The 27914-nt window shown below is 38.2% G+C and overlaps 1 protein-coding gene across 13 annotated transcripts in view; it reads left to right on the forward strand.

The window, feature by feature from the left end:
- The window catches only part of GPHN (gephyrin), a 579614-nt gene that overhangs the window by 411972 nt on the left and 139728 nt on the right, over window positions 1–27914 (forward strand). For 3 of the 13 annotated variants that reach the window (XM_074955482.1, XM_074955483.1, XM_074955485.1), the window contains 3 exons: window positions 4081–4137; window positions 6219–6290; window positions 13163–13204. The exons of 4 other annotated variants lie outside the window; for them this stretch is intronic. In XM_074955482.1, the coding sequence (XP_074811583.1) occupies window positions 4081–4137; window positions 6219–6290; window positions 13163–13204 (171 nt within the window). The remainder of the gene's footprint in view (window positions 1–4080; window positions 4138–6218; window positions 6291–13162; window positions 13205–27914) is intronic. 6 more of the 13 variants (XM_074955494.1, XM_074955484.1, XM_074955491.1 and 3 more) reach the window with 3 other exon arrangements.

Here is a 27914-nt window from a genome sequence, read left to right on the forward strand (position 1 = left end):
TTGAATCAAAGCACAGTAACTTCAACGCAGCCTATCCTCCTGGCAGTGTTGCAAGATGTGACAAAATTGAAAATCTGAAGTCTTCGTATCACACTTCAAGTGTCATTCTCACAACATCAGCAGCTGTACAGGAAAAAGCAACAGCTGCTTCTCTTCGAATAATATGGGTACTAGCTAAAAAGAAAAAACCTTTCCTGGATGCTAAGCTTCTGAAGAAGTGCACATTGGACATGCTGGAGGAGCTTTTTTCTGGAAATAAAAACGAACATGACATTGTAAACCGTGTAAAGCCAATTCCCGTGTCTGATTCCATGGCAGTGTGAAAATTGGAGGTAATTTACAAGGATTGTCTGTCAGCACTGCTTTCCAACTTTAAAAATGCCAAATGTCTCTTGCAGTGGACAAATGAAGTGATTTAAGTGACATTGCCCAGGTATCACTGTTTGTTAGATTTTATAATGGTGAAATTTTCAAGGAAGAATTTTTGTGCTTAATACCATTAGAAACCTACACCACAGGAGTGATCATTTTTGCAAAGGCAAAAGGTTTTTTTGAAAGAAAGGGTTTAGATCTGCAGAAAGTAAACTTGCTTGTTACAGACAGAAGTTCCTCCATGACAGGGAAAGAGAAGGGCATTGCTTTGCGTTTGGCAGTGATACACCTTTCATTAAATACACTTCACCGGATCATTCACTAGGACACTGTGTGGTAAGTTGTCTGGGGACTTGGAAAAAATAATGGGTATTGTGATGAGATTAGTGAACTACATACACTCTACTTCTAGCTTGCAACATTGTCTTTTTAAAGCTTTCTTTCAAGACGTTTCAGCCAAATGCAGTGACATGTTGCAGCATAATGATGTTCACTGGTTAATTAGGGTATGTGTGTTAGAAAGGTTTTGTGCGCTTCAGAGAGAAATAATATAATTTATTTCAAACCACAATACCAACAATATTAATGATGTCCCCTTTATGTCACAGGTAGCTTTTCTGTGCAATATTACTGGTCACTTGAATCCCCTCAACATGCAGCTCCAAGGCAGTGCAAGCAGTCTAGGGAATCTTTTTGAAAAAATGTGTGCCTTTCAGAAGAATCTTGAAATCTTTCACACAGACTTAACAGGAAGAGTGTTGCACTTTCCACATTATGTGTTGTTGCTACAGATGAAACCTTGTTGACAATGATGCAAGAATTCCTAAACAATCTGATCGAAAATTTTAAAATGCAATTTAAGAATATTAAAATTCCAAAGGATTTGCTTTTATTTATTTGTAATCTGTTCGTTGTCTATGCTGATAGACCTTGCCCTTCTGAAGCAAAGAACATTCTTGATTCAATTTACGAAGGTGTCTTTCAATTAGAAATTGTAAGGCTCCAGAGCTCAGATATCTTGAAGGCAAAATTCAGAGAAATGGGACTTTGTGGTTCCTGGACTCAATATGCTGACCAGTTTCAGAATAACCAGAATCTAACCGTCTATCTTTTAAAAATGTTTGGATCAATGTACCTCTGCAAATCTAGGTTTTCCACCATGAACATTATAAAAAACCAGCACCGCAATCACCTGACAAATGAGCATCTTCACCAGGGCATGCATCCTGCCCTGACCTCCTACAAACCACTCTTCACAAACCTCGCCAGAGATCATTGCTGTCACCTCTCCCATTAGAGATTGCCACAAATACGGGTAACAATTTTGATTTATAAACTTTGTTAAAAGATAGAAACGGTAATATTTATGTTGCAGTCAAGGTCTTTGTTTATTGGCAGATGAGGTGTGTGTTTGTTTTTTGTCAGCCTTCTGTGCAAATGGCCCGCCTCTTGTTAAAATTCTCAAATCAGCCTGCAGGTAGATCTAATTGAGTATCACTGAGTAGACACTTACTATAGCAACAGGAAGAGTTCTGCCATCGCTGTAGGTAATCCACCTCCCTGAGGGGCAGTAGCTAGGTCAATAGAAGAATTCTTCCATCATCCTAGTGTTGTCTAAACCAGAGTTAGGTCAGGTTAACTCTGCGCTTGGCTACACTTGCGAGTTAGAGCGCATTAAAGCAGCCCCGGGCGCCCTAGCTCACTACCCATCCACAGTGGCAAGGCATGTAGAGCACTCTGACTCCATGGCTAGAGCGCTCCTAATACTCCACCTCGGCAAGAAGATTAACGCTTGTTGCACCTTGGCTGAAATGCCTGGGCGTCAGTGTGAACGAGGTGTCGCATTACTGCACTCTGATCAGCTTCTGGAAATGTCCCATAATCCCCTTCAGTCAAGTGGCCACTCATTGTTTTGAATTCGCTGTAGGAATGCTGATATGCCCTTTGAAAGCTTCGTTTCTGACAGCCGGCAGGCTTATCTGCTCCGAGACAAAGCAACCATTACAGTGGAATGCTGTGTGTGAGAGAGAGAGAGGCGGAGGGGTGGGGGGGTCTGCTGCTGTCTGAACTTACAAGACAGCATGCTGATGCGCTCTTAGCCCACCCCCTCCCCAAAACCCACTCTTTCTCCCCCCACATACACACAACACACTCCCTGTCACACTCCACCCCACCTCCATTTGAAAGGCACATTGCAGCCACTTGCATGCTGGGATAGCTACCACAATGCACTGCTTTCTGTGGCCATCGCAAGAGCTGCTAATGTGGCCACGCCAGTGTAGTTGTAGCTGTCAGTGTGGACAGATTGCAGCACTTTCCCTACTGCGCTCTACAAAGGCTGGTTTAACTCAAAGCGCTCTACATCTGCAAGTGTAGCCATGCCCTATGTCCCTCGGGTTTGGATTCTTCACACCTCTGAGAGATGTAGCTATGCCAGTGTAACTTTTCAGTGTAGACCAGCTGCCATGTTCACACATCATCAGCATTCCTGCCATTGTGCCTTAGCCCAGACCTGGAAATATCACCTCAAACACAGAGCAGGAAATTGAGTTTCCATGGCGTATTCAGTTTTTGGCTTCTCTTCTGAGATTACTAAAAGGGATGCCAGTTAATGCCATTTGTGGTGTGTCTCATTCCAGTTTGTAGCGGATACAATTTATTTTACATGGAACAGCCATCAAGCGGCAACAACTGCCAACCCAGGCTAGATTCAGATCAGCCACTAAGAGGTGAAAAACTCTGTATCCCCTGTGCTATCCAACTCTCTCTCCTCTTCCCTCTCGCCTCTCCTCAAATGATTTAGCTTAGTTTTAATTTCAGTTCAGAAAGAAAGAGTTCTTTAGTGGATTCAACAGTTCTGGATTAAACTTTTACTGTAAATGGATTTTTTCAGGACATAGTTCATCTGGCATTTGAAAATTGTGTTTACATGTTAATAGCAGTGTGAAAGGTTGGAGCAGCAACTTCATTTGTTTCTTCCATCCTCTACCTAATCTAGAAAAGGATTGCTATAATTACAGAAAAAGATCAAGGCAGGAGGAGGTGTTGGGAATGGAGTTAAAATATATGTACTACAGTAAATCTAATGTTGGTCTGGCATTAAAATTTTCTGGTTGGGCAGCACAATTGTTTAATTGGGAATCTTAATGGCAGTGGCTAAAACTTCTATGCCTGTGTCATGGGCAGCTTGTATTTTATTCTGTCAGGTATCAGCAATGATACTTGTCAGGATTGATAGTTCCATTTACAGCACATCTGTGTTTCTAATCATATGGTTGACACCTTCTAACTTCAGTTTATACCACAAAGTTAAAACATTAACTGGAGTGAAAAATACAGGATTTTTTTCTATCAATGTGTAAGGACCTTACTTTCTCTATGAATCAAATCCAGACAATCACAAAATACTAAGTAATATTTATCCTCGAAGAAGAAGAAGAAGAAGAAGAAGATAGTGATTTCAGCATGCAAAGTTTTGGTGCAAAATTGGTAATATAAAGAAAAAAAATCTCAACAAAAACAAGTTTACGATGACTTGATAAAGCATCACTTATTCCAGAAACTAGAGTCTGTGTCCTTGTCCTCTAGAGATGTCTCAGAGAGTCAAATTAATGTCTTGCATGTACTGCTAATTGATTGTGTGGAAATTTTTTTAAGTTCACTTTTTCTTTATTCTTCTGTCTTTTTACCCATTTTCCCCCATTGTAGCAAATTAGACGGCCGGATGAAAGCAAAGGAGTTGCTAGTAGAGTTGGATCCCTCAAAGTAAATATGTTTCTAACATTTATTTTGCAAGTTTCCTTCTATAGCCTTCACTTTTCCTTTTGGAGGGGAGGGGAGGGGAGGGAGTGAGGGGGCTTTTCCATTTCTCACCATCCCATCATTTTTATTTCAGTATTTTTATCACTGTGGGTCACATTTTGTTTGTTTCTGTGCTACACATAGAAGAACCATCTGAAAGCAAGCTGCCAAGTAGTTAGCTTTGAATGTCACCCCAACTAGGAGATAACAACAGCCTCCTTAAGGTGCCTATAATTTGGGGTCATGATTACACGGCTTCTCTGATTGATGTCATTCAGTGAGTGTTAAGTGCCTGTTATGTATAAAAAAGACTTACTCATTTTCAGAATACAGTTTCCCCCTTTAAAGAGTAATTAAATTGTTGTTTTAGTGCTCTCACTGTTTGAAATTAATTCCAGAAAAGCTCATTGTTATGAGAATTGATTAATTTATTTAGTATTTATATGCTTGAAAATCAGAAAGGTGTGCGAGAGAGAGAGAGATCCATCCATCTGTTCCTAATACGAATGGAGCCACCATTTAGCTAATAGTATTAGGCCATTTCTCTACCTTTGTAAATATAAAGAGCATCTAAATCAGTGCCCGCTCTTGTACAGTGTGTCACATTAAAGTTTCTTTAATTGTACATTCTTGCTAATGCTATTGTATTTAAAAGACATATCTAAATAATCCAAAATTACCAAAATGCTGAAGGCACATACTATAGGCTACCCTGTTAAGATTCAGCTCCAACAATAGCTTTTTTAAAATCATTTTAATATTTCACTTTTTTCCACTTTATTTCCTTTTCAGCACTTTATGAAGCACGCTTTTTTTTTTTCCTTCTGCACTCTCCTCACCTCTCTGGCCTTTTTGGTTTTTGGTTTTTATTTTATTTTTATATGTCTGTGTGTTGCCTTTGTTCCAGGACAAGCCATCCTCTCTGTTCTCTAACACTGCTATACAGCTGCTCATTGTGAAAATGTTATTTCACTGAGCATAAAGAGGGGGAAGGGAAGGTTTAATTATGCATCTATTTCCGGTAATGACACCTTTTAAATTGATTTCAGTGTAGAAAAAGAAACCAGTTTCTGTTTAACACCAGTGATACCTAGAGGCATCTGTAGCATTCCTCATTGTCAATCTCTGTGAGGTTTTAGTGTTTCTTCTTTAGTTTTGGGAGGAGGTTACAGTTACAGTGCAAATGAGGGAAACACTACATTAGTGATGCGCTGTTGTTTCAGTTGTAGACAATGCAACACAATATGAATTCACAGAAGGGAAAAAATGAGAGCAACACAGTTTCTACTGTGTTGTGGGAATTGCATATGTATATAACTACCTCTGATTTCTGCTTTTGAGTGGAACCCTGCATTATAACTGTATATGCTTAATACATATACATATGTGTAACATGTATGTATGTATCATTTAAGTAAAAGAAAGCCTTTTAGGGTTGGGACTCCATTTTATTTTAATGAGTGTTGCTCAAATGTCAGTTTAAAAAAAAAAAACATGGGGCTCAATTTTCAAATGTGAACACCTAATTTAGAGTTCCAGTTCTGTATCTGACTGCTCGAATTTGAACTTAGCCACCTAAAATGCTAATTTAGGCACAAGAGTCCAATATGAACATCTAAATATAGAGTTGGACACTGTACCTGAGATCCCCAAGTTTGAACATTCACCCCAAAGAAGTTTTCTATGATTAGACAATTTTCGACAGACTATCTTGCCAAAAATAAAACATGTAAACAATCTTGCTGAAAGCAAATATCTTTAGAATGATGTGTCCATTTACTTGTATTTATTTTTCCCATACTAAAAAAAGAGTATTGTTAATCAAGAAAAATAGCTGGTTTCCAACTTCAGAGTTTACTGAGCATGTATATTTCTGTTGTGCAAAGAACTTTGACCTTTTCAAATGTTTTGCCAAAGGCAGTGAGAAATGTGTTATGCTATGATCTTATTTTTTTAAAAAAGATAAAAAGAAAGAAAGAAAAAAGAAAAAAAGTGAAAAGAGAACAGGTTGTTTTTTCAATTCATTTTCTGATGTTTATATGTAGCTCCATCGAAAGCTGGAGGAGCTCAGGGATCACCTAGAAGGCAATGTCAAAGGATGCTCTCTCCGAGTAAATGTACGATTTCACTCGGTGATTTATTTATTTTTAAATTTCCGCTGGTTGGTAACACCAAATCTGATTGGTTTTGTCCTCTCATCTCCATCTTTTCCTTTCTCTCTCTTTCTCCCTACGTGTTTCTTTCTTTTCTAGCTGGGGTTTCATTGTAATGTATGAGAGAATTCTAACGGACCTAGTGGGTTTGTTTAAAAGAAAACCCTAGTGCCTTTTTAATTAATTTTGACCATATTATGGCAGGTTTTAATGGCAGCAAATGATTACACAACCATAAAAACTCCCTTTCCAAAATCAAAATTGTATTTGTAGGTCATTCCTGAACATTATAGTTAAATTACTGTATATACTCGTTCATAAGCCAAATATTTTTGGTAAAAAAGCGACACATCAAAGAGCGAGCATCGGCTTATAAACGGGTCTACACCAAAATTTGATGATTTTAAACTCTATGAAATCATTGAATTAAATATCTAATACATTGTCATTTTGTTTACCTGGAGCGTCTGCAGGCATGGAGCGCCTCAATTCCCTGTGGCCGCGGTTCCCTGTTCCGGCAAACCGCAGCCACTGGGAGCTGAGGGGCTCCGTGCCTGTGAACACTCCAGGTAAACAAAACGTCCCAACCCACCAGCGGCTTACCCTGACCTGCCGGGAGCCAAAGTTTGCCAACCCCTGAAACATAGGGTCGGCTTGTGAAAGGGTTATACAGTTTTTACTATTTTACCTATCCATCTTGGGGGGTCAGCTTATAAATGAATGGGCTAATGAACGAGTATATACGGTAAATCCAGTAAGTATCCCTGGTTTGAAGGGCAGCCATATATCTAATAAAAGCTGTAGTTGAACTGAAAACTATGGGCTGGTTTAAGGTAATCCAGATGCAATCTTGGTTCAGATATAATTCTGTTGTTGAGACTCTTTGGGCCCTCATTTGATCTAAAGAAAAAAAATAGAAATTTTCATGTTGAATGCACAGCTAATCAAATTTCACAGCTTCTTTGGAGTTAGTAGAATCCGTTTAATAAACATTCAGCACCTTCTGAGATTTTTATCATATTTGTGTTCTAATTGAAACATTCTCATTCAGAATGCAAAAAATCATGTGAAATAAGGATTAGTGTCCAGCATATAATTCATGACACCTCTATAAGAGTGTTCGGTGTTAACAGAGCCAAAGAAAACTATAACAAAGTATCCAGTAGAGCATTACAGACAGTACCTCATTCCTAAAAGAGAAGTCGTCTTGACTTTTGCAGACCCGCCTCTTGAGTTTATGATAGAATTTGAAGGGCAAATTGCACCATGCAATATGATATGAAAATAAGGAAAGAACATGAACATGATAGGCATAGCAAATTATGTCTTTGTTTATGTAAAAAGACCAGTTGCATGAGTCTTCTTCACAAAACATCATATGTAGCTCCTTCTCCTGGTTTGTGTCTCCCATACACTGAGGCAGCTGGCTTTACAATTATCACCATTTTGATGCAAAATCCAATATGGTGCTGTGAAAGAGAAGGGAGAGCTTGAGACTGATCATTTTACCTATTACTTTTGGTGTATCTGAACATTTCAATTTTCAGCTAAATATCAGACATAAAGATAATCCCTGCTCATTATCCAATCCCAGAGCTCATAATCTCTTGCAAGTGAGATACAAGGATGTTGAGCTGCTGGTTGGCAGCAGCTTTCTGTAAAATCAGTTTGATGAGCACTTTGGATCTCATGTCATTTCACTGGCATACATTTCTAAGCAGACGGTCTAATTGTGCGCATGCCTTTTTTTTTTTTTTTTCATTTGGTGAAACATTGAGCTTCTTAGGTTTGATAAGGGCAGAGGATGGGTATTTTATTTTAGGATTCTCAACCCCAAGTCCACAGTATTAGTGGGTGAACATATAGCTAGCAAAAAGTGCATATTGAAAATGAATACTACCAAAAGTTGTACTTGACTACACATCCTCCCACAAAATGTCATACAAAGACAAGTGCAAAGTGAAAATATGTATCTGCAGTAATCTTAGCTATCTCGAGAACTGATTGAGTAGACAACTCAAGATTGGGAGACTGATTAATATAAAGTTGCCCTCTTCTTCCATGCCATATTACCTGTCACATCATGATCTGTACCATATGAAGGGCAGTTATTTTAGATGAGTAGGTAGGGCAGAGTCTGATCCCAGATATGTACTGTAGATGCCACAGATGCCCCTAAATTTCCTCTGATGACTCTGATCATTGGCAAGAAAGATATTAAATGGGCAAAATCTGCAGCCAGTTTCCCCACCTTAATTATATATGCTGATGAGTGCCATAATGGATGCTTTGAATGAGGCAACTTTCTGAGGGAGAAGAGATCAGTGTCAGTGCTTAGACCAAATAATGGCATAAATCTTCAGTAAATGCTGTGCATCTGGAAAGAAAATTGTGAGGGAATAGTTTATAAGTGCACTTTCAAATTAATTTTCATATTTTCCACACTGTTTTTGGAAAGGGATTTAAATAAAAGTTGCTCACATGACTATGATGCAGCAACTGTATTGACTGGTATGGGACAGGGAATAGGTAGTAGCTGTTAGCATTAATTTCTCACTAAGAGGGCTTGCTATTGTACAATTCTATACTCTATTAAGGTGGAACCTTTGATTTAATAATGATTTTCAAATACATGTCTTTCACATTAATTAATAGATCCACTGCAAATCTGTAGTAAACTTTGCCAGATTCTGTGGAATTTTTTCCTCCAGTTTCTGCTGAAATTGTTTGGAAATCTGCCAGATTTTTTTAAAGCACATCAACTCAAAACATATATGCAAATACTAGAAAATTAAACACATTTGTATATTTGTTGGTTAGTTTTAATTTTAAAATGACATTTTATATAATCAGTCATATCTTTTCTTCAAAAAAAAAGTTATCCTGAATTGAGATCTTTCTTTTCCCCCTTGAGATCATCAATCCGATATCTTCCGATTTCTCTTCATCTGGAGCTGTTCCAGTTACCTTTAAATCTCTTTTCTCTTTAAATAAAATTAAATATTTCATAGAACAGTTAATCATTTCCAACTTTGGAATTTTCAGCCTTATTTTTGTTCTTTCAGATGAATCCAGCTACACTGGATAAAAGCACATTGACTGCTCAAATGATCAACAGTGAAATAGTTAACAGCAGTGATATTTTAAAGCTCATAATTCATTTTCAGAATTGATAACCTGAGGTGGCTGAGACAATTCATGCAGACTCAGAAAGAGCACTGCATCAATTTGTATTTAGATTTTCTTTGTAACACAGGCTAGGATTTTTATTTTTATTTGTTTAAATTCCTCAGAAAAATACTGAGAACATTTAAATTCCGTAAGGAGATACTAAATCTGAAAATACATGGAAATTCTGCATACACAGTTTCCTGAAACAATGTGTCCATCAGCCTCTGTGTGCAGGTTAGACAAACATGGATTTCATATCAAAGACTCCCTTTTTTAGGATCAAGGTAGGACTTGCCCAAATGCAGCATGGACGCCAAATATCGCCCAGGGATGTTCTATAATTAAGCCTGGGCTGCTGTCAAAATCTTTCCTATAGAATGGTACCCCATAAGGGCTTGGGGCACAACATGCAGTGTTCCATCTTGATCTGAGTAAGCTGCCTTCTTTGATTATGATGAAGGATTATATTTATGGGCCATTCAGTCCCTTTTGACCTTGTCTCATTAATAAAGACTAGAGCAGATGCAATATGTATATTATGCATCAGGTTCATGGCAAGTTACTAAGTCACGTTCTTAGCTGCTGTAAGTGGGCACAGCTCAGTTAAAGTTTGAAATTATGCCAGTTTTCAGCAACTGAGGATTTAGCCCCTTATTTGAGTGTCTGTGATATAACAAACAGCTCAACTCTTAGTACACTTTGAGTAGCTTCACCTCAAGTAATGTGCAGGGGCTGTTTGGTGTCATGTGAAATGAGGAAAGTTCCTCCTTTTAGCTGGAAGGAGATGCATAAAGGTCCACCATTCAAATTTACAGATGACACCAAATTAGGAGGGGAATGGAAACACAATTGATTTTAGAGAGAAATTACTGAATGGTCAAGAGAGTTTAAAGAATAATGGAGAAATGGGTTGAAATATCATTTAGATAATGCAAGAGTAATGCCCTTAGGGTATACTAGTACAAGTCATAAATTCAAAATGGGATGTGGTTAGTCAGAGAGCAGTGATGCAGAAAGGATCCAGGAATTTATCAGTGTGCAGCAAGTTAAACATGAGCTCACAGTGTGATCCTGTTCCAAAAAAAAGCACAAATTATACTGGAATGTGTATATGGAGGATCATGTGAGAGCAGGGAGATAATAGTTCTTTTCCTTAAAGCCATGGTAAGGCCACACTTGGAGCACTTTGTGCAATTTAGAGCTTATCACTGTAAGAAAATGACATGGCTAAATTAAAGGGAATCTAAACATGGTTGAATAAAATGATGAAAAAATTATGCATAAAATGAGATGAAGGGAAGTTAACATATACATTTTAGAACAGGGAATATTACTGGCTGCCTGTAAATATTTTAAAAGTTATAACACAAGAATAAGTATGTTTTAATATGGTTAAATGTCAGGCGGAATAAGAGCCTGAAGCTAAGGCATAAATTTAAATTATATATTGATGAAAAAATATCTAAGTGAGGACAATTAAGCCATAGGATAATTTGACAAGGGAGGCCACCTCACAAGAGATGTTTAAGAAGAGATTAAATAAAGCACACACTGGTTTAGTATAGAGATAAGAGGGGAATTTCTATGGCCTGTGTTATACAGGAAGTCAAACTGGATGATCACAATGGTCCCTTCTGGCCTTGGACTCTATGCAACTATAACTCCTGCAGTTGTGTGGGGAATAGAATAGATAGGATGACCCAGGAGATCTTTTCCAGCCCGGATGAGTAAACTTCCAAAACCCCTCATTCTGCTATTCCTGTTTATTTAATTTCTGATGTTTGAAAAGCCACTGCTATGAAGTTACTTTTTAGTACTGCATTCTCTGGATCTTCACTTACTAAGCTGAAGCTAATGGATCTTCTTTCTTCCTACCCTCCAAAAACAAAATACGGAAACTATGACTAAAAAAATATACACTGAAATCTTGATTGTGGCTCATCAAAATCTGTATGAATAACAAAATACCATGCTGTATAATTAAATGAAAAGACACTCAACATCTCTTGGAAAACTTTGAAAAATAATCCTTTTAGAAACAATCTTGCTTTGTATCCTGTTTTTACTTGTTTCTTGACTAATCCTTTTGCAAAAAGAGGATATAGGAAAAGAATGTTTTGCTTCTTCAGAGTGCATCTTCTGCTGTTTGTATTTATCTGAAGTCATTATTTTCTTTTTGTGACATAATCATTTTCCAAAACAACATGCTGCTCCGTGTTGTCACAAATAATTATTACATCAGGTGGAGGTAATAAGTGTCAGGCAGACATGCACACTTAAAATATTCCCTATTCATACGGATTTCCTTAGTAATAGAATGTAGGAAGAACAAGGGAAATTCATGATATGCAGAATGCTAGAGAGGAGCAAAATTGTTTTTGGACAGAATTTTAAAATATTTCTGGTGATGCATGAGCAGCTCTGTAGAATTCTGTAATCAAGGCATAATGGAACATGGCTAAGCGTGAAGGGGGGAATTTTTCTGGAATTGGATATTTTATCATTTTGATGAAGAAAAAAGTAGATGGAATCATGAGATCTACATGCCTAATATTGAAGAAAGCCAACGTGTTACTTACACATTGGAGTGGTATTCCCAGTTCATTCCATCAAGCTACCTAAGTCAGCAAGTGCTCCATGAGAACAAGTAGCATACACAGAAGCTCTCCTTGGGATCATCTTTAATGTATCTGGTCTGATTTTTAACAGGTGCTGAACACTTACTGATTCTACTGAAATCAGTTGGCGTTTTGGATGCTCTGCTCTTCTGAAAATCAGGCCACTCATTTATCCAGATTTTCATAAAAGTCAAAACAGGGTATTTTTAACTCACTTGTAGAAGCCACCTTCTCTTTTTTCTTTGATTTTTTTTTTTTATTTATTTGACTGTTTTGGATCTTTACATCTAGTTCTTGGCATAACTTGATGGGAAAACCACATTGCAACACTTCTTGAAATTCAGATTAACTGATGACCAAAGAAAGACGTGGTGTGTAAGGAAGAACAGAACGTAGCCCTTGGAATTCTTATGCTGTATATGAAAAATAAAATACTTACCATCCGGGAGAGGGGTTTGAGATTCAAATTACTGGGAAAACCAAGTTTCCCATGAATAAACTGAGACTGTTTCTGCATTTTATTTTTACTGACATAGCTTTTGCGAATGGTAGTGATTTCCCATTCTTTGGAGGAGTGGATGGAAGAGAGATCATTCCAGTATCAAAAAACTGACACTGTGCGCCTAACCAGATGACATCAGTAGGCTATACAGTAAAGGAGAGAGTCTCTAATGTGTTCCACATTGTGAACTTTGCAGAGCTAGAATAAAACCTATAGGATTAAATGAGAGATATTTAGAAAACCTCATTCCAGAATATCCTAATAGGGTATTATCACATTACCACCTCTCTGGGGGAGAAAAGATTGAATCCTTACTTCAAATTTCCTGTTTATAACCATTATTTTACAATTTTTTTAAAGAAGCTTCCGCCTTAAATAACTAAATTATGGGATATTCTTACACAGAAGTATCTGGTCTCAGAAACTAAATGAACCCCCTGCTAATGTCTCAGTGCTGGAACCACCTATTCAGAAACCTTCCGAGACCCTTACTGTGCCACCATTTCCTTTTTAACAATGTTTTCTTTTCCCCGCTGCACAACCAGGCTCGGCTCCCTTCGTGCTCATCCACCTATAGTGTTTCTGAGGTATACTTTGCACGCATTTTATCACAGTCAACATGCTCGCCCATCACCCTTGTTTGAGATTTTTTTTTATATTGCCTTGTACTGTGCACAAATGAGGAAAAAACACTTTGGGGATTGATTCTGCATGCTCACTCTGCAACCACGTCTAGCATGGTTTCAGTATCACTATGTCAGTCTGGGACCACCACAGTGTAAAGTGAAACCAAGCAACTATTACTTACATATGATCTGAGCTTATATAAAGAAAATTTCTTTAATTACCTATTAATTTATGAGACTGTTCACATGATGGACACAGAAATGCCCAGACTGCAAGACACTTTTTTTCAGGCTTTCTGACCATTTTACCCTGTGCTCAGTGGTATAGCTGAAACCTGAGTAATAGTAAGGCTATTCAGAAATGGCTGTTTCACTCTGATTAATAATTGCCTCTTTACATATGAATTACTTTATGGATTTCTAAAGTTCATTTATAGTAATGGAGGCTAAAATGTACCGTTACACTACATTTTAGTCTTTATCTTTTCATGAGATTTTCAAGCAGGTGTCAGAACCACTGACTGTTTCATTAAACATATCTCTTTCCTTGCTCCTTATACAGTTAATTCTTCTGTTTTCTATCAGTTAAACAAGTTTCCCCCTAACAAGAAATGTCCAGTAATGCAAAGTCCTGAGTCGGGTTCCTCTAATGAAATGCATTTTTTTAAAAAAACTTTTATGTTTATCTTTACATTAAAAGAGCCCTGCTTATTTCCCCAAAAACTGGTGGAGGTCATCTTATCCCCAAAACACACTTTATTTTTAACTACTTTTTACATCTGCTTCAGGGTATGTATACTTTAAAGGGATCCTATCAATTTAATAAAACCTGAAAAGGAAGATACTTTAAATTGAAGTTACAGTCAGAAAAGTGATGATATAAAATTGGCTCCTTTTACTTCACAGTTAATCTAGAGCCAAAGCAGCCATCATTATATATTTTACAAAGAGCCTTTAGGAATTCCTAAGAAGAGAATTAACTCTATGTCATGTTGCAAAGTCATAATTAGTAGAAGCACAGGCCCCAATAGTTCTGTGAGCTCCACATGAGTGGGCCATTGTGCCCACATAAAGCTCATTACAGTACGAAAGCCTTAGTCACTAGCTTAGTTTTTCCCAAGATAACACAGGAAGTGTGTGATGGAACAGGGAAATGAACCTGTATTTCACATGTCCCAGGCTAACAACCTAACCTCTGGACAAACCATCACTCCTCTTGTGTGATGAAAATCTGATTTGTTAAATAAAATTTTATAGCCAAATAGACACCCAGCTTCCTAAGGGTGAGAAGGGTTGGGGCAGAATGAACATGAATAATAATCTGAGTTAAGAAGAAGCATATGTGGGTGTAAAATCAGAATGTAGTTTGTAGGTCCACTCAAAGAAAACACTGCACAAAAGATTTCTTGATTGCCAAGGCTTTCAGTTTACTGTTCCTTCTTGCAGAGGTAAAGTCACTGTCTATTCAGCAGGAAAACAATGAAGTAGTAGCCTAGTTTTTGCTCTATCAATTGTCTCATCAAATTCAGCTTATATCTGGAGACAGGTGTTTTGATTAAAAGGATAAAATTTGCCATTGCTTTAATTAAATATCATGGTGCGATACGAGAGGATACCCAATGACTCCCAACTTAGCCACATGGATCCTTTACTGAATCCATGTAACAGAAAGATCAGTTTATAATGATGTGGACTTAAAGGTGAGATCATGATCAAGGACACCTTAATGTTAAAATATGACAGAAGTGGCATTGTTAGTGGACTGAAGCAAGATATCTTCTAATTGATCAGAGTAACCCAAATCTCATTGGTCCATCCTTTCAAGTTACAGACCACCAGTTTGATCTTGTCTGTGTCTTGACAACAGAATGAATTTTACATACGTTACAAGATCTTTGATGAGAAATAATTGAGAGACAGGGACAATTGATTTTCCCACAGATGGGAGAAGCAGGGCTTGCAAGGCCAATATAAGGATATTAGGAATATGCCTTGTCTAATTTGATTTTCCTGACCACCCAATTTAAGACAGGAAAAGGTCTGAAGGTGTGATCAGCTGAATTTGAATACATATACTTATCTCCCAATATCTGGAGCAGAGGGAAACCAACTTTTTGTTGATGTCCGTTACAAATAAGTCAATATACAGAATCTGCCACTGTAGGAGACTCACTGAAATACAGTATTGTTCAATTCCCACTCTGCTGGAAAAAAAACCCTTGTGATTCAGCCACGTGTCCTGAATGTTAAGTTTTCCCTGTATTCAGGAGACTGAGACTGTTAGGCTTTGCTTCTCCACCCAGTAGAAGATACAAAGAGCTGTCTGAAACAGCTTTCTCCCCAGAGACCATGTTGAAGGTGTTTGTTCCTTTATCTCCTAAAATGCACCACACTGCTTCCTAAGAGGGGCCAGGATAGGTCTGTCCCTCTTGGTTGTCAAGGGCAAAGCCAATCCCTCACAGCTGGAGGAGACGTATAGAGGTGGATAGAGGACTAGTTGCATTTGCCTGTTCTTACCACTCGCCCTCTAAGGTGTGTCAGTTGAGGGTGTCACACGAGGGAGGGAGAGAGAAAAAAAGACAAGTGAGAAACTGCAAATCTCAGAGTCTGTGGCCATTCCCAAGTGAAGACAGCTCAGCAAGCTGCTTCTGCCAGATGCAGGTGGAAAACTGAACATATGACCCAGTTCCTCAGTGTCAAAAACTATTCGCCAGTGACTTGCCTCTATGAGTGTCTATAAGCATGGCCAACCTAAGAATCTGTTGCATACGATAGAAAGAACAGTTCATCAGAATGTCTGTTTACTCTTAGCCATATCTAGGTTTTTAGAGTCTGTTAGTCTCTAGACATTGTAGGGCAATGGTACACATACACATAAGCTAGTGGGGCTTTTCTGTTTTCTAGTTCCTTGAAAAAAGAGATTTCTTTGTTTTAGGAGAAGTGGAGTTTTAATGCCCTAAGTCTATATTATGACAAACTATGTTAATGTGTGTTTTATTTGTTGCTGTTAAAGTTTTTTCCCATTGGTGAAAATCCTCAAGCTTCATGCCTTTAGCTCTTATTAATGTTAACTGGGGTTTTTTGATGGTTATGTATGAAAGATGGAATTATATTAGCTAGCAGTGGTACTGACTGAGCAGTTATCCAGTATAACTTTGCCTGTCATTGACTCATTAGACAGTCATTACAAAATGTAACAAGCAACATTTTATTTTTTAAAATTGTAATAATTTTTCACTTCAAGAATTAGACAAGATTGGCTGCACTTCCATGTTTAAAAGTACTTGGCCTTTAGTTTTGTGCCTTAAAAATACTGTACCCAAAGTATAAAACTAAGCCTGCTAAATTTATAAAACAACGCTTAGTTTTTCAATGGCCCCATTATTTTATCTTTCTTTGTATCTCAGCCATTTTACTATCACTGTCATTCTCTCTTGCTCTCGCTCTCGCTCTGGCTTCTGCATGTGCTATGTGTGCTGAAAGTAATGAAGGAAGTCTTTCAATATGTTTGTTGAAAGTGTGGCAGCAACCAAATACTCATCATAATGTCATCCCCCAGTTTCCAAAAACTGTGGCGCATGAAAAACTAGTTACAAAGAGGGAGGAACTAAAGTGTGCACCGTTGCTCTCAGGTGTCCTCTGTATTGTTAGGTATGTCCCATAGATGAGAGACAAGACTATCTGTGTTATGGGAATTCTGCAGTAAGGGTATGTATAGCTCTTCCTCTCCCCAAGACAAGGCTAGTTACGGAATATATATTGATTGTGGAACTAACAAATTAGATTTGGTTGTCTGCTTACCCTTTATAGTAATATACTATAGGTTATCCTTTTCTAACAAAACAAGAACAAAGGCACTATTTGATGGAATTAAGAGCCAGTAAGATTAGCAGAATGAAAAATAACTATTTCATAGAATATGCAATCAATCTATGGAATTCCTGTGTCAGAAGGTCATTCAGTCAAATACAGTGTGTGGTTTTTTAAAAGGGCTGGATAAAGTTATAGCCCTTAATTACATTTATAGTTCTATGTGCCAAGTTGTAAATAATTGAATCTCATGCTTTAGAACTAAGCTGGGGTAGAAGTGAATGTTTCTCCTACAAATGTAGCATTGTACAGCTGGCTAGGCACATTATGTTTTTCCCCTTTCCTCTGAAGTATCAGATATTGGCCAGTTTCTAAAGCAGGATATTGAAATTGATGAACCAGTGTTCGTTCTGCTGCCATAAAGTAACATGTTCTTGTGACTGAAAATGTGGGAAGCTGTATCCAGACATGGTAAACAGACTCTGCTAATCTTGCTCTATGAGTGGACAAATGAAATATCTATAGAGCAGGAGATATATTTTTGATCTTTGAACCCCATAATTTATCATAAATGTTTTTAATTTATGGTGGGAGAGAGGCATTGATTCTGTCATTAATAAAGTGATTGTGCTAGTCTCTGCATGTCACTATAGACTACACAGTTAGCAAATTTGCTTCTGAATGGAGTGAGCATGTCCTCTTCCCAGAGGAGAAATGCCTGAAGACAAAAGATTGACAGGTTAATAAGGAACTGCTCATATAACTATGGGCCAAATTATTAAAAGGGTGACCTCAGTTTTTGCAGGCACAATCTGTGGTGGTAAAATTTGTACCCACATTCTCCACCTTTTGTTGAATTGTGGTCACAAGTGATTGTACTTGCACCTCTGATTACAGGTCCGGTAGTCTGCACAGAAAAAGAAGGTTGGGCCTCTGCCCTGTGAAAATTTGCCCCTACATTCCCCTATGGAATTCCTATACTCGATGGTATTTGCTGTTTCTCCTAGGCGAAGTGGCTTTCATGTGAATTTTTAACATCAATGAAAGGTGCCAGATTAACGGTCCTGGATACTACTACCGCATTAATGTCCTTTGTTTATCAACAGAAGACGATACAGCATGAGCAGTATAGTGCAAGCTTCATGTATCTTGTCCCTACATGTCAATATGCTTTCGGTATGACCTAAAGGACCCATATCTAGAAGTTAAGGCAGAGTTCATCGTCATAGCTCATTTAGTCCTTGCCCTCTTTGAGGATACTGCCAACAAGGAGGCTAATTAATGTTGGTGGTGGTTCCTTTTGATATTATAATTATGTAGAACTTTTCAATGAATGTTTGCCAGATATTAGAAGCAATGGATAATTGTTAGGGCAATTAATGGGTGACTGGAGGAGATGAGGCCTCAGCCAGTTATTAGTTGTCAGGAAATGTATGATCGATGAAGTCATTAGTTTTTTAAATCATGAAAATATTTTTAAGTGTAAAGGCAAAGACTAAATTAATAGCCATTAAAAAAATAAAATCTAAAAGTTGAATTGCATGTTACTGTAGATATGTTTTTAGTGCTCTATTTCAAAACCAGCAAACTATCTAATGGGAAAACAGGACTTCATTCCCAGTATTCCACTGGGTCTGTAATGTAAAATGTGCATAGTCTTTTGCTTTCATGTGTAATGAAGAAATTATATGTTTCTATTTTGGGTGGGATTTTAATCAAAGAATGGCAATTTTTGCACTCTGTTGCAGACTGTGTTGATTAATGCATTGTTTTTAAATGATGTAACATGCCAACTTGTCATGGTGATTGGCACATAATAAATCTTTAAGCAAACAGAAATTATTTTGACTGTGACGAAAGGAAAAGTGCAAACAAAAAATTAGTCACACGTAAAAGGGAAGTAATTTGTTTTAGCAGTTTTTCTTTATTCATTTATTTGCTTTTAACTTTTCAGTCTTTATAGCCAGCAGAGGATTCCCTGTGCCTAGATGAGCTCTTCTCTGGCAGAAAGCTGGTAGTGTAGCCACCTCCTTTGCCAACTGCCCCCTGCCGTGTTGGCACTGGGGAAGGGAAGGAGTGTTTCAGTGGCATGACAGAGCAGAGCTACACCTGATCCTCTGTTGCTTAAGAGCACTGAGGGACCATACACCAGTCCAGTGCTCTTCAGAAGCTCTATCATAGGCCTGTGCTAAGTGGCCCAGGATCAGTGAGACAAAAGCTCCTTTGAAGTTCCTCTTCTCTGCTGCACCCAAGCAGAGCTCAGCTGGGGTGGAGAATCTAGTCCTAAATGTTTAACACCCTGCACATGAGTCTTCTGTTTGGGGGAGGCTTACACGCAAGCGCCTGAAGCTCCCTAGAAGTGGGGGGGCCACTGGTGCCTGAACCATGGCCCCTCCTCCCACTCCACCTCTTTCTCCCAAGGCCCCACTCCAACTCTGCCTCTTCCTGTCCCCACTCCGCCCCCTCCCTGCTCCTCTCTGCCTCTTCCCCCATGGTGGAAAGGAGCAAGCAGGCAGCAAGGGGGCCTATAGGGAAGAGGCAGAGTGAGGGCAGGGCCTTGGGGGGAGAAGAGGCCAAACAGGGGTAGAGCCTTGGGATGGAGCACAGGCAGAGCTACAATCCAGGCCCCAGTAGCCCCACACACACTTCTAGTGAGCTTGGCTTCCAGCGCTGCAAAGCGGCAGGCTGGCACACTTCCAAAGGGAGGTGACCGATGCCACATCCACGACATTTGCCCTCCTGCATGGCCAGCCTTTTTCGGGAATGCTTAGCCTCCCCCAACCTCTTATAAGTGCCACCCATAATCCTACATCTTGGCAAGGGGTTAGATTACATGACCTTTGCAGTCCCTTCTAACCCTATGATTCTATGAACATGACTAGAGCTTGTAGATGTACATCCTTGCCTCTAGCATACTCCCCTTGTCAGGATACTGACATCCCAGGGTTTTCCTGCTGGGAACCCAAGTACCACTTAAACTGGCTTTCCACCCTTCACAGCCTCCTACCTCATTCTCTAGTCCTCACAGATCCTAGCTTGGGGCTCATCTCCACTTTAGAATGCCCCACAGGAGATAAACCTACTCCTGTAGTGCTGCATCCTGGCCAGAGCCAGGCCCAAACCAGCAGACCTGCCTCCAGGACCTTCCATGGGATAGGGTACTTCCCCTAGCTCCTCTCTTCTAGATCTCCCCTTATCTGAGTTCCCTCAGCTTCTTATTCAGCCTAGCTCCACCTCTTCTAGCCAAGAGAAAATTAATCAATCATCTCCCAGGTGTAGAGCATAACTAATCAGGTTCTTTCTGTTGCCTTACAGGTGATGGGGTTTAAGCCCCATCACAGAACTACTAATCCATCATTGGACATGGTACATTAAATCAGCATTGCCTACCCAGAGTGCCCTGTGAATACTTACTCTTTGTAAAAATGCTCTTCAAAGCTTGAAAATAACATTTATTTTCTCCAAGCTAGTGCTTTTTTCATTTGGCTGAATATTGCTTTTTTTTTCCTTTGTTTTTGAGCTCAGTGTAATATAATGTACATGCTAATTTTGTCCTTTGACAACATCTTCAACTTGTAAAAGGGCAAATAAGAATCACACCTGTTTTTATACACCTGTTACCTCAGTGACTCAGCAATGAGGGGTGAGAGTTCCAAAGGAGACTACATGTTATGCCTGAAATTATGTGAATGCTCGCTGCTCTTGTTTCGTTGGTTTGTTTTTTAAATACCTTTTGATAGAATACAGTATTTTTAAGTAAAATTAGAATTCATAAGAATTTCTCTTTCCATTTCAAACAGTAAGTCAAGTTTGGGTCTCAGCTACTTGACAGTTTCACTTTATAGTGATTTATATTATATTTTCCTTGATTTTTTTTCCTTTGGTTTGTTTTCTTTTGGTATGTTTTATTTTGCTCTTGAAATTACGTGTTTTATTTTGGAAGCTTAAGAGAAAAAGTAAATCAAAGTTGTAACCTGTAGACAAGTTTGTATTTCCCTTCATGGCATGCTAAAATACAAAAGTTTATGACACCTAGGATCCAGTCAGCCTACCCAGGAGAATGTACAGACTAGAATAATGACTAGAACATCTTAACATTATCACCTTCACTTTCATGTTAGGATTAATAGTCTCAGGGAAAATCCTACATGTGGAATTCACTTCAGCATACCCAAATAGAGAGCCTTTCTTGATATAAGAACTAGTTATATTGCAAAATAGGGCATTGACTTCATCTCATGCATGGAGATTTATCTAAATTCTCCTATGTTAAATTGAAAGAGAAAATGATTGTATTATTACTGACATTACAGATTTTTGTGCAATCTATTTGATATGGACCATAAAATTCATTTTAAAAAACACCTGCATTTATGTTTGTACTTGTATATCTTTTCAACTTAATATGGTCCTGTCAAGGTTCCTCCCCCACTCTGAACTCTAGGGTACAGATGTGGGGACCTGCTTGAAAACCTCCTAAGCTTACTTTTACCAGCTTAGGTTAAAACTTCCCCAAGGTACAAATTAATTTTATCCTTTGTCCTTGGAATATCCACTGCCACCACCAAACTCTAACTGGGTTTACTGGGAAACGTAGTTTGGACACATCTTTCCCCCCCAAATCCTCCCAACCCTTGCACCCCACTTCCTGGGAAAGGTTTGGTAAAAATCCTCACCAATTTGCATAGGTGACCACAGACCCAAACCCTTGGATCTGAGAACAATGAAAAAGCATTCAGTTTTCTTACAAGAAGACTTTTAATAGAAATAGAAGTAAAGGAATCACCTCTGTAAAATCAGGATGGTAGATACCTTACAGGGTAATTAGATTCAAAACATAGAGAATCCCTCTAGGCAAAACCTTAAGTTACAAAAAAGACACACAGACAGGAATAGTCATTCTATTCAGCACAGTTCTTTTCTCAGCCATTTAAAGAAATCATAATCTAACACATACCTAGCTAGATTACTTACTAAAAGTTCTAAGACTCCATTCCTGTTCTATCCCCAGCAAAAGCAGCGTATAGACTGACACACACCCTTTGTTTCTCTCCCTCCTCCCAGCTTTTGAAAGTATCTTGTCTCCTCATTGGTCATTTTGGTCAGGTGCCAGCGAGGTTACCTTTAGCTTCTTAACCCTTTACAGGTGAGAGGATTTTTCCTCTGGCCAGGAGGGATTTTAAAGGGGTTTACCCTTCCCTTTATATTTATGACAGGTCCCTTCAGTGTGCCCACTGCTTTAGCCCTAATTCGACCCATTGGCATAACTCACATTCAAGACAGAAAGAAAATATGGGCCTAATCCTACTGCTGCTCTGCTCAGAGAGCTACTGTGACTTCTGTCTAAGGAAGCGGTACTAGCCAGGTACAACCAATTAAAACAAATCTCTCTGGACTAGACTGTTTTCCTGGGTGGATGCTCCAGAAAGTTAGGAAAATTCCCAAAAATGAAAACACCAATTTTTTTTTCAATTACCCCATCTTACAGATGCCTTGTTCATTTTGCCTCTGACTTGAGTAATAAATTCTATCCTTGTATAAAATGTCTATGATAATTCGTATGGATCAATTTTAGATTTAGGGAGATAGTAAAAACTGGCTTTATAAAGGAAGTCTATCTTCATAATCTAGATTTTTGTTGAAGTCATATCTTTTCATTTTACACAAATCAAAGTGATAATATAATTATAATTTTTGTCATAATGCCCCAGCTCTGTATTTATCAAACAGAGCTGAAATAAAAACTCAGAATATTCAATAAGAAAGCACCAATACTAAAAAATTACATGATATAATGACAAATATATATCATATCATACCATAATACTTAATATTGATATTCTACATTATCAAAAAATAATTTAACTGAGGAAGAATTCTCCTCTCTACTCAATGGACACTTGGCACTCTCAGGTTCTCTGTTGTTTTCAAATCATTAAACTAAAATTGTCCATCCGTACATTTCTCCCTCTTTTCTCCTTCCTTGGAGCAGGAAGACATTTCATCCTTAACTGTGGTTGAGACTAGTGTCTCTTAGTAATCCCCATAGGGAACTGACTTTGCCTGAGAGGTGAACTAGAAGATCTAAAATGACCTTTTTGTCTTTTCTTTTGATTCAGTGGATATGGTTTAGACCCAGGTGTGATTTAGCTACACATTTCCTAGTCATAGAATCATAAGACTGGAAGGGACCTCGAGAGGTTATCTAATCCAGTCCCCTGCACTCATGGCAGGACTAAGTATTATTAGGCCAGGGGTAGCAACCTATGTCATGTGTGCCAAAGGTGGCACATGAGCTGATTTTCAGTGGCACTCACACTGCCCGGGTCCTGGCCAACCATCCAGGGGGCTCTGCATTTTAATTTAATTTTAAATGAAGCTTCTTAAACATTTTAAAAACCTTTTTTACTTTACATTCAACAATAGTTTAGTTATATATTAAAGACTTATTGAAAGAGACCTTCTAAAAACATTAAAATGTATTACTGGCACACGAAACCTTAAATTAGCATGAATAAATGAAGACTCGGCACACCAGTTCTGAAAGGTTGCCGACCCCTGATCTAGACCATACCTGACAGGTGTTTGTCTAACCTGCTCTTAAAAATCTCCAATGATGGAGATTGCACAACTAGTTTCTATATTAGAAATAATTGAAATAATTTCCATTTGCTCATAATTGCATCCAGTTAAATGATATATTTTCATAGGATTTCCCTATGCTTTACCCTACCTTGCACCACGCAGGGCAGAACAATCCTTGTCAAGCAGGTATACTGGGTTTCTAGTCTAGCCAGCCACTAACTTCTCTTTATTGAGCACCTTGCTACTGTCCAGCATACAACAGTTGCCAGTGATTTTGTTTGGGCTGCTCTACTTATATGTTCTGTTTGAAAAGCATGGCTCCAGCTTCTGCACAGTTGTCCAGGAACAATGGTTTATGCAGCTGTAATGAATGTTCAGTTCCCTACAGCAATTTAACTAGTTAGATTTAGGTTTGCAGCTGCAGTAATCAGCCATGAACTTCCAGATCTCTCTCAGAGCTTGGCAAAGCAAAGGGATTTCCCCTGAGAATGGGAGGAGAAGGAAATCATAATGACCTTGGCACTTCAAGCAAACAGATGTTGCTGGATCTGTGACCAGTATTCTTAAGCCCCTGCGTCTGTACCTATAGCTCCGGGTGTCTTCACCTGACATTGGACACATGTTCTGGGGATAATGGAGGAGGAAAAGTGAGGGGCCAGACACCAAAACCATAATGAATCCAGGAAAAAGATATATTAAACTGCAACTCTTGTCAGCCTCAAGAGCAGCATCCTTGAAAAGTTGGCTCCATCTCTGAAATACAAATAATTAAACCAAATTAAAACCAACTTTAATTGTATTGCTGTAAGATTTCTTGACATAATCATCCAATTTAAAATGACATCAAATGTGACCTAATTTACTCATGTCTGTAGCAGATAGAAAGTATTTCTAATAAATCATATTGTCAGCTTCAATATTGTACAACTTTATCCATGTCAGTAATTTATAATTCAGAAGTCAGTCTATCCTCATCAGTGTTTACACTAACATCCAGTTTTGCAGTTTAAAAAAGTAAACTTTTTTTCTGACATGGAAAAAAGATTTTTCCCCAAGCCTCTCTGTCTGTATATGTGTGATTTCATGAAAAATGCATGTAAAGAAAAAAGGAATGTGCTTAATCCTGGCATGTTAACTCCTGTCTTTCATATGTCTTTTTCTGTAATCAGTTCTAGGATTTAGTGTTTCCTGAAACCCAGCCAAGTGTATATTCTGTTCTCAGTTTAGTCTACCAGTCAGCCCACTGATTTTTTCAGTGCAGTTTATGGTTGCCATCACCTTTAACTTTAGCTACAGGTTTGAACACCTGTTGGCTCAAGTTGTAACAATCTATGCTGGGCCTTGTGATTTTTGCAGGCTGTACTGCTATATTCAAGATGGTCATGGAGGAATCTGATCAATGTTATGCAAAGCCTTCAGATTTCTAGTTCCTGGCAAATTGCCTATGGGTCTTTTGTTTTGGCAGATTTCTAATGTAAATCCTGTTACCTGCAATTGTTATTAATGATTGTTTTTAGAAAGCTATTGTAACTTACACTTGACAATATAGTTCTTAGAGCAGCATTTGCTCCATTTCAGCCTCTGTTCCTCCTGTACCTGTTATAAACTCTATGAAATAAACCAGCTATTCAGCCATGATGATCCTGATTTCTCTTTAAGCATCCCCCAAGGTAATACGGGCATTGTTGTACTCTCTATGAATAATTGCCTCTTCATAAAGCAAAATTCACTATACTTTAGACTGGCCACCAAGCAGATTCACATAATGTATTTTTACTTTCTCTACAGTTCTTGATGATTCATATACTTTACTCTGTTTAATCTATTTACCCCCTGTGAAAGGAGTTTTATTCATCCTTATATTTAACAGTGTACATGTACTGTGTGTTTGTCTCTTAAGAGTACTACATATATCAATCATTGTCATGACCACTATAGTTATAATTAAGTTGGGATTTTCATATCCTATTTTTACTCACTCATAACTTTCTCAATTTTTTTTCTTTTTAGCCTGAAATTTCCCACACTTAGACCTCCCAGCCCAAATGAGAATATTGTTGAGAAAGTCTAAGCAAAATCCATTCATCCAATAAGTTACAGAAGGTTGAAAAATGTGCTTTTTTGCATTGCAAATATCTTGGTTAATGCTTTTTTGATGACTTATAACTCAGAACAGGTGAATGTTTAAAAACTTTTTTTTATGTCCTGTTCTCACTAAAGACTGATCTCCAGGCTACTTTCTTTTTTAATAGTGAAGTTATAAGTGATTGGAAACTGAGTTTCGTGCATAGGTTGTAGGAAATTTCCTATCACTAAGATTCCGTTGTAATTAATGTCTATTTAGAAATATTCCCCTGGGAAAAGATATGATGGGCATATATGCATCACAGGTGCAATGCAGTGATAATATAATTCATTAAGAATTCAGTACAGAAAAACTTCAACACAGAGTTTTTGATACAGAAATATTTTTAAAGATTCAGATGGCAGGAGAGAAATTAGATTTCAATAGAGGAAAGATGTTCAGGTCTTTCTTTGTTGAATTTGTGCAGCCTATAAATGATGCTTTGTCCCAGCTCTGTGATTATAAATTTAACAGATTACAAACTCTACTCTTGCAGAGCTTATAAACTTCATAAGGGCCAACTTTAACCTCCTCTTCCATGGCCATAGAGGTCCCCTAAGGCTGCAGAATTGACCCTGCTCTATTGCATAAGGGACACTGGATGGAGGGGGACTCTACAGGTAGTGTGTACCCGTGTATTGTACTGAACTGTGCAGCAGACGGCAGAAGTGCCAGGAAGTCATGGTTGCAGTGGGATGGTACAGAAGAGCTACTTTTAAACAGTTCCTGCTACCCTTTTCCCATTGGGAATGACATAAGGGCCAACTGGGTCTCCCTCTGTATGCATGCACATTTATGTACGTGTGTTTATATACTGCCACAGATATGTATAAATGTATGACAAAGATATTTTGAAAAACAGTAAAGTCTAGCATTAATTAAGGATTTCAAATATCAGCATTCCTTAGCTCTTTTGCTGTTTTTAAAGTCTCTTGGAAAGGTGCAAAAACAAGATAAATTCAAGACTTGTAGTTTCAACTATTTTAAAGTTATCTGAGTTCAAAATTTCTGATTGGAATATATGGAGAAGGTGTGTTTTTTCATTCTCAAATAACTCAAAAATAGTCCAACTAGTTTTCCTAAAGCTCTCCAAATCCCATTTGGACTGTCACCAAGCACACAAAATTTCTTTCCAAAATTGTTCGAGAAAGCATTCTGAAAAGAAGGCTTAGAATGGAAGTTGGAATTTGCCCTTAAAGGTGACCTGCAAAGAAAAAAAAGAAGGGTTGTGCATCTTTTATTGTTTTCTTATAAAACAAAGGCCTGCAAGGTTCGTTGTTCAGGTTTAAAGGTTTTTTCCCCTCTTACCTCAGAAGTGTCAGGAATGTCACATCTAGTCTCTGCTAACTTTACTACAGGACTAGTTGGAGATGTAAGATGCGGGTTGTGAGCTTTCTCAGACATGAGGGATCAGATTCAAACCCACTAAAGTCAATGAAAAGATAGATTCCTATTGACTTCTATAGGCCTTTTATCAGACCCCAATAGAAGTGGTTGGAACAATGTTTTTTTAATAAAGAGATCTCTCCCATTCCCTGTCAACTGTTTATTCAGACATTGACAACAAATAAGTGTTAACTAAACAAAAAGCAGATTTTTCTGCAATTTTTATTAATTTGTTACAGGGCAAAATCTTAGATTGAGATTGCAAAATTGGCAGGTAGCACACAAGATGGATGGGGAATGACGCTGTTGTCAGAGGACTTCATTGCAGAAGTTAGAAGGTTCAAATGCGTAATGGGCTTCAGCAAGAGAAAAGATGATAATGTAGTTTAAGACACTGGATTGGTTCCAAGGAGTACTGGGTTCTATCCCTGTGTCCACTATGGTACAGATTTCCTATGTGATGCCAAGCAAGTCACTTAACCAACGTTTTCTGGGTGTCTTTCCTAAGACACATAGTGGTTGATTTTCACGAGCGGAGCATTCACAAAAACAACTGAAGTCAAGGGAAGCTCTGGGGGTGCTCAATATCTTGAAATTAAATCCAGCCCTAGGTGTCTCAAGCTAATTAATGGGTACTCTTGATACCTCTGATGGGTACAGTTTTGCATTGGAACAAAACTGAAAAAAATCAGATTTCAGTTTTGTTCCAATGCAAAATGAAACAAAATTCTCAAATCTCAGAATTTTTCACAAAACAGAATTCTT

Source organism: Natator depressus, chromosome 6 (genome assembly GCF_965152275.1).
Source record: "Natator depressus isolate rNatDep1 chromosome 6, rNatDep2.hap1, whole genome shotgun sequence".
Taxonomy (NCBI): domain Eukaryota; kingdom Metazoa; phylum Chordata; order Testudines; family Cheloniidae; genus Natator; species Natator depressus.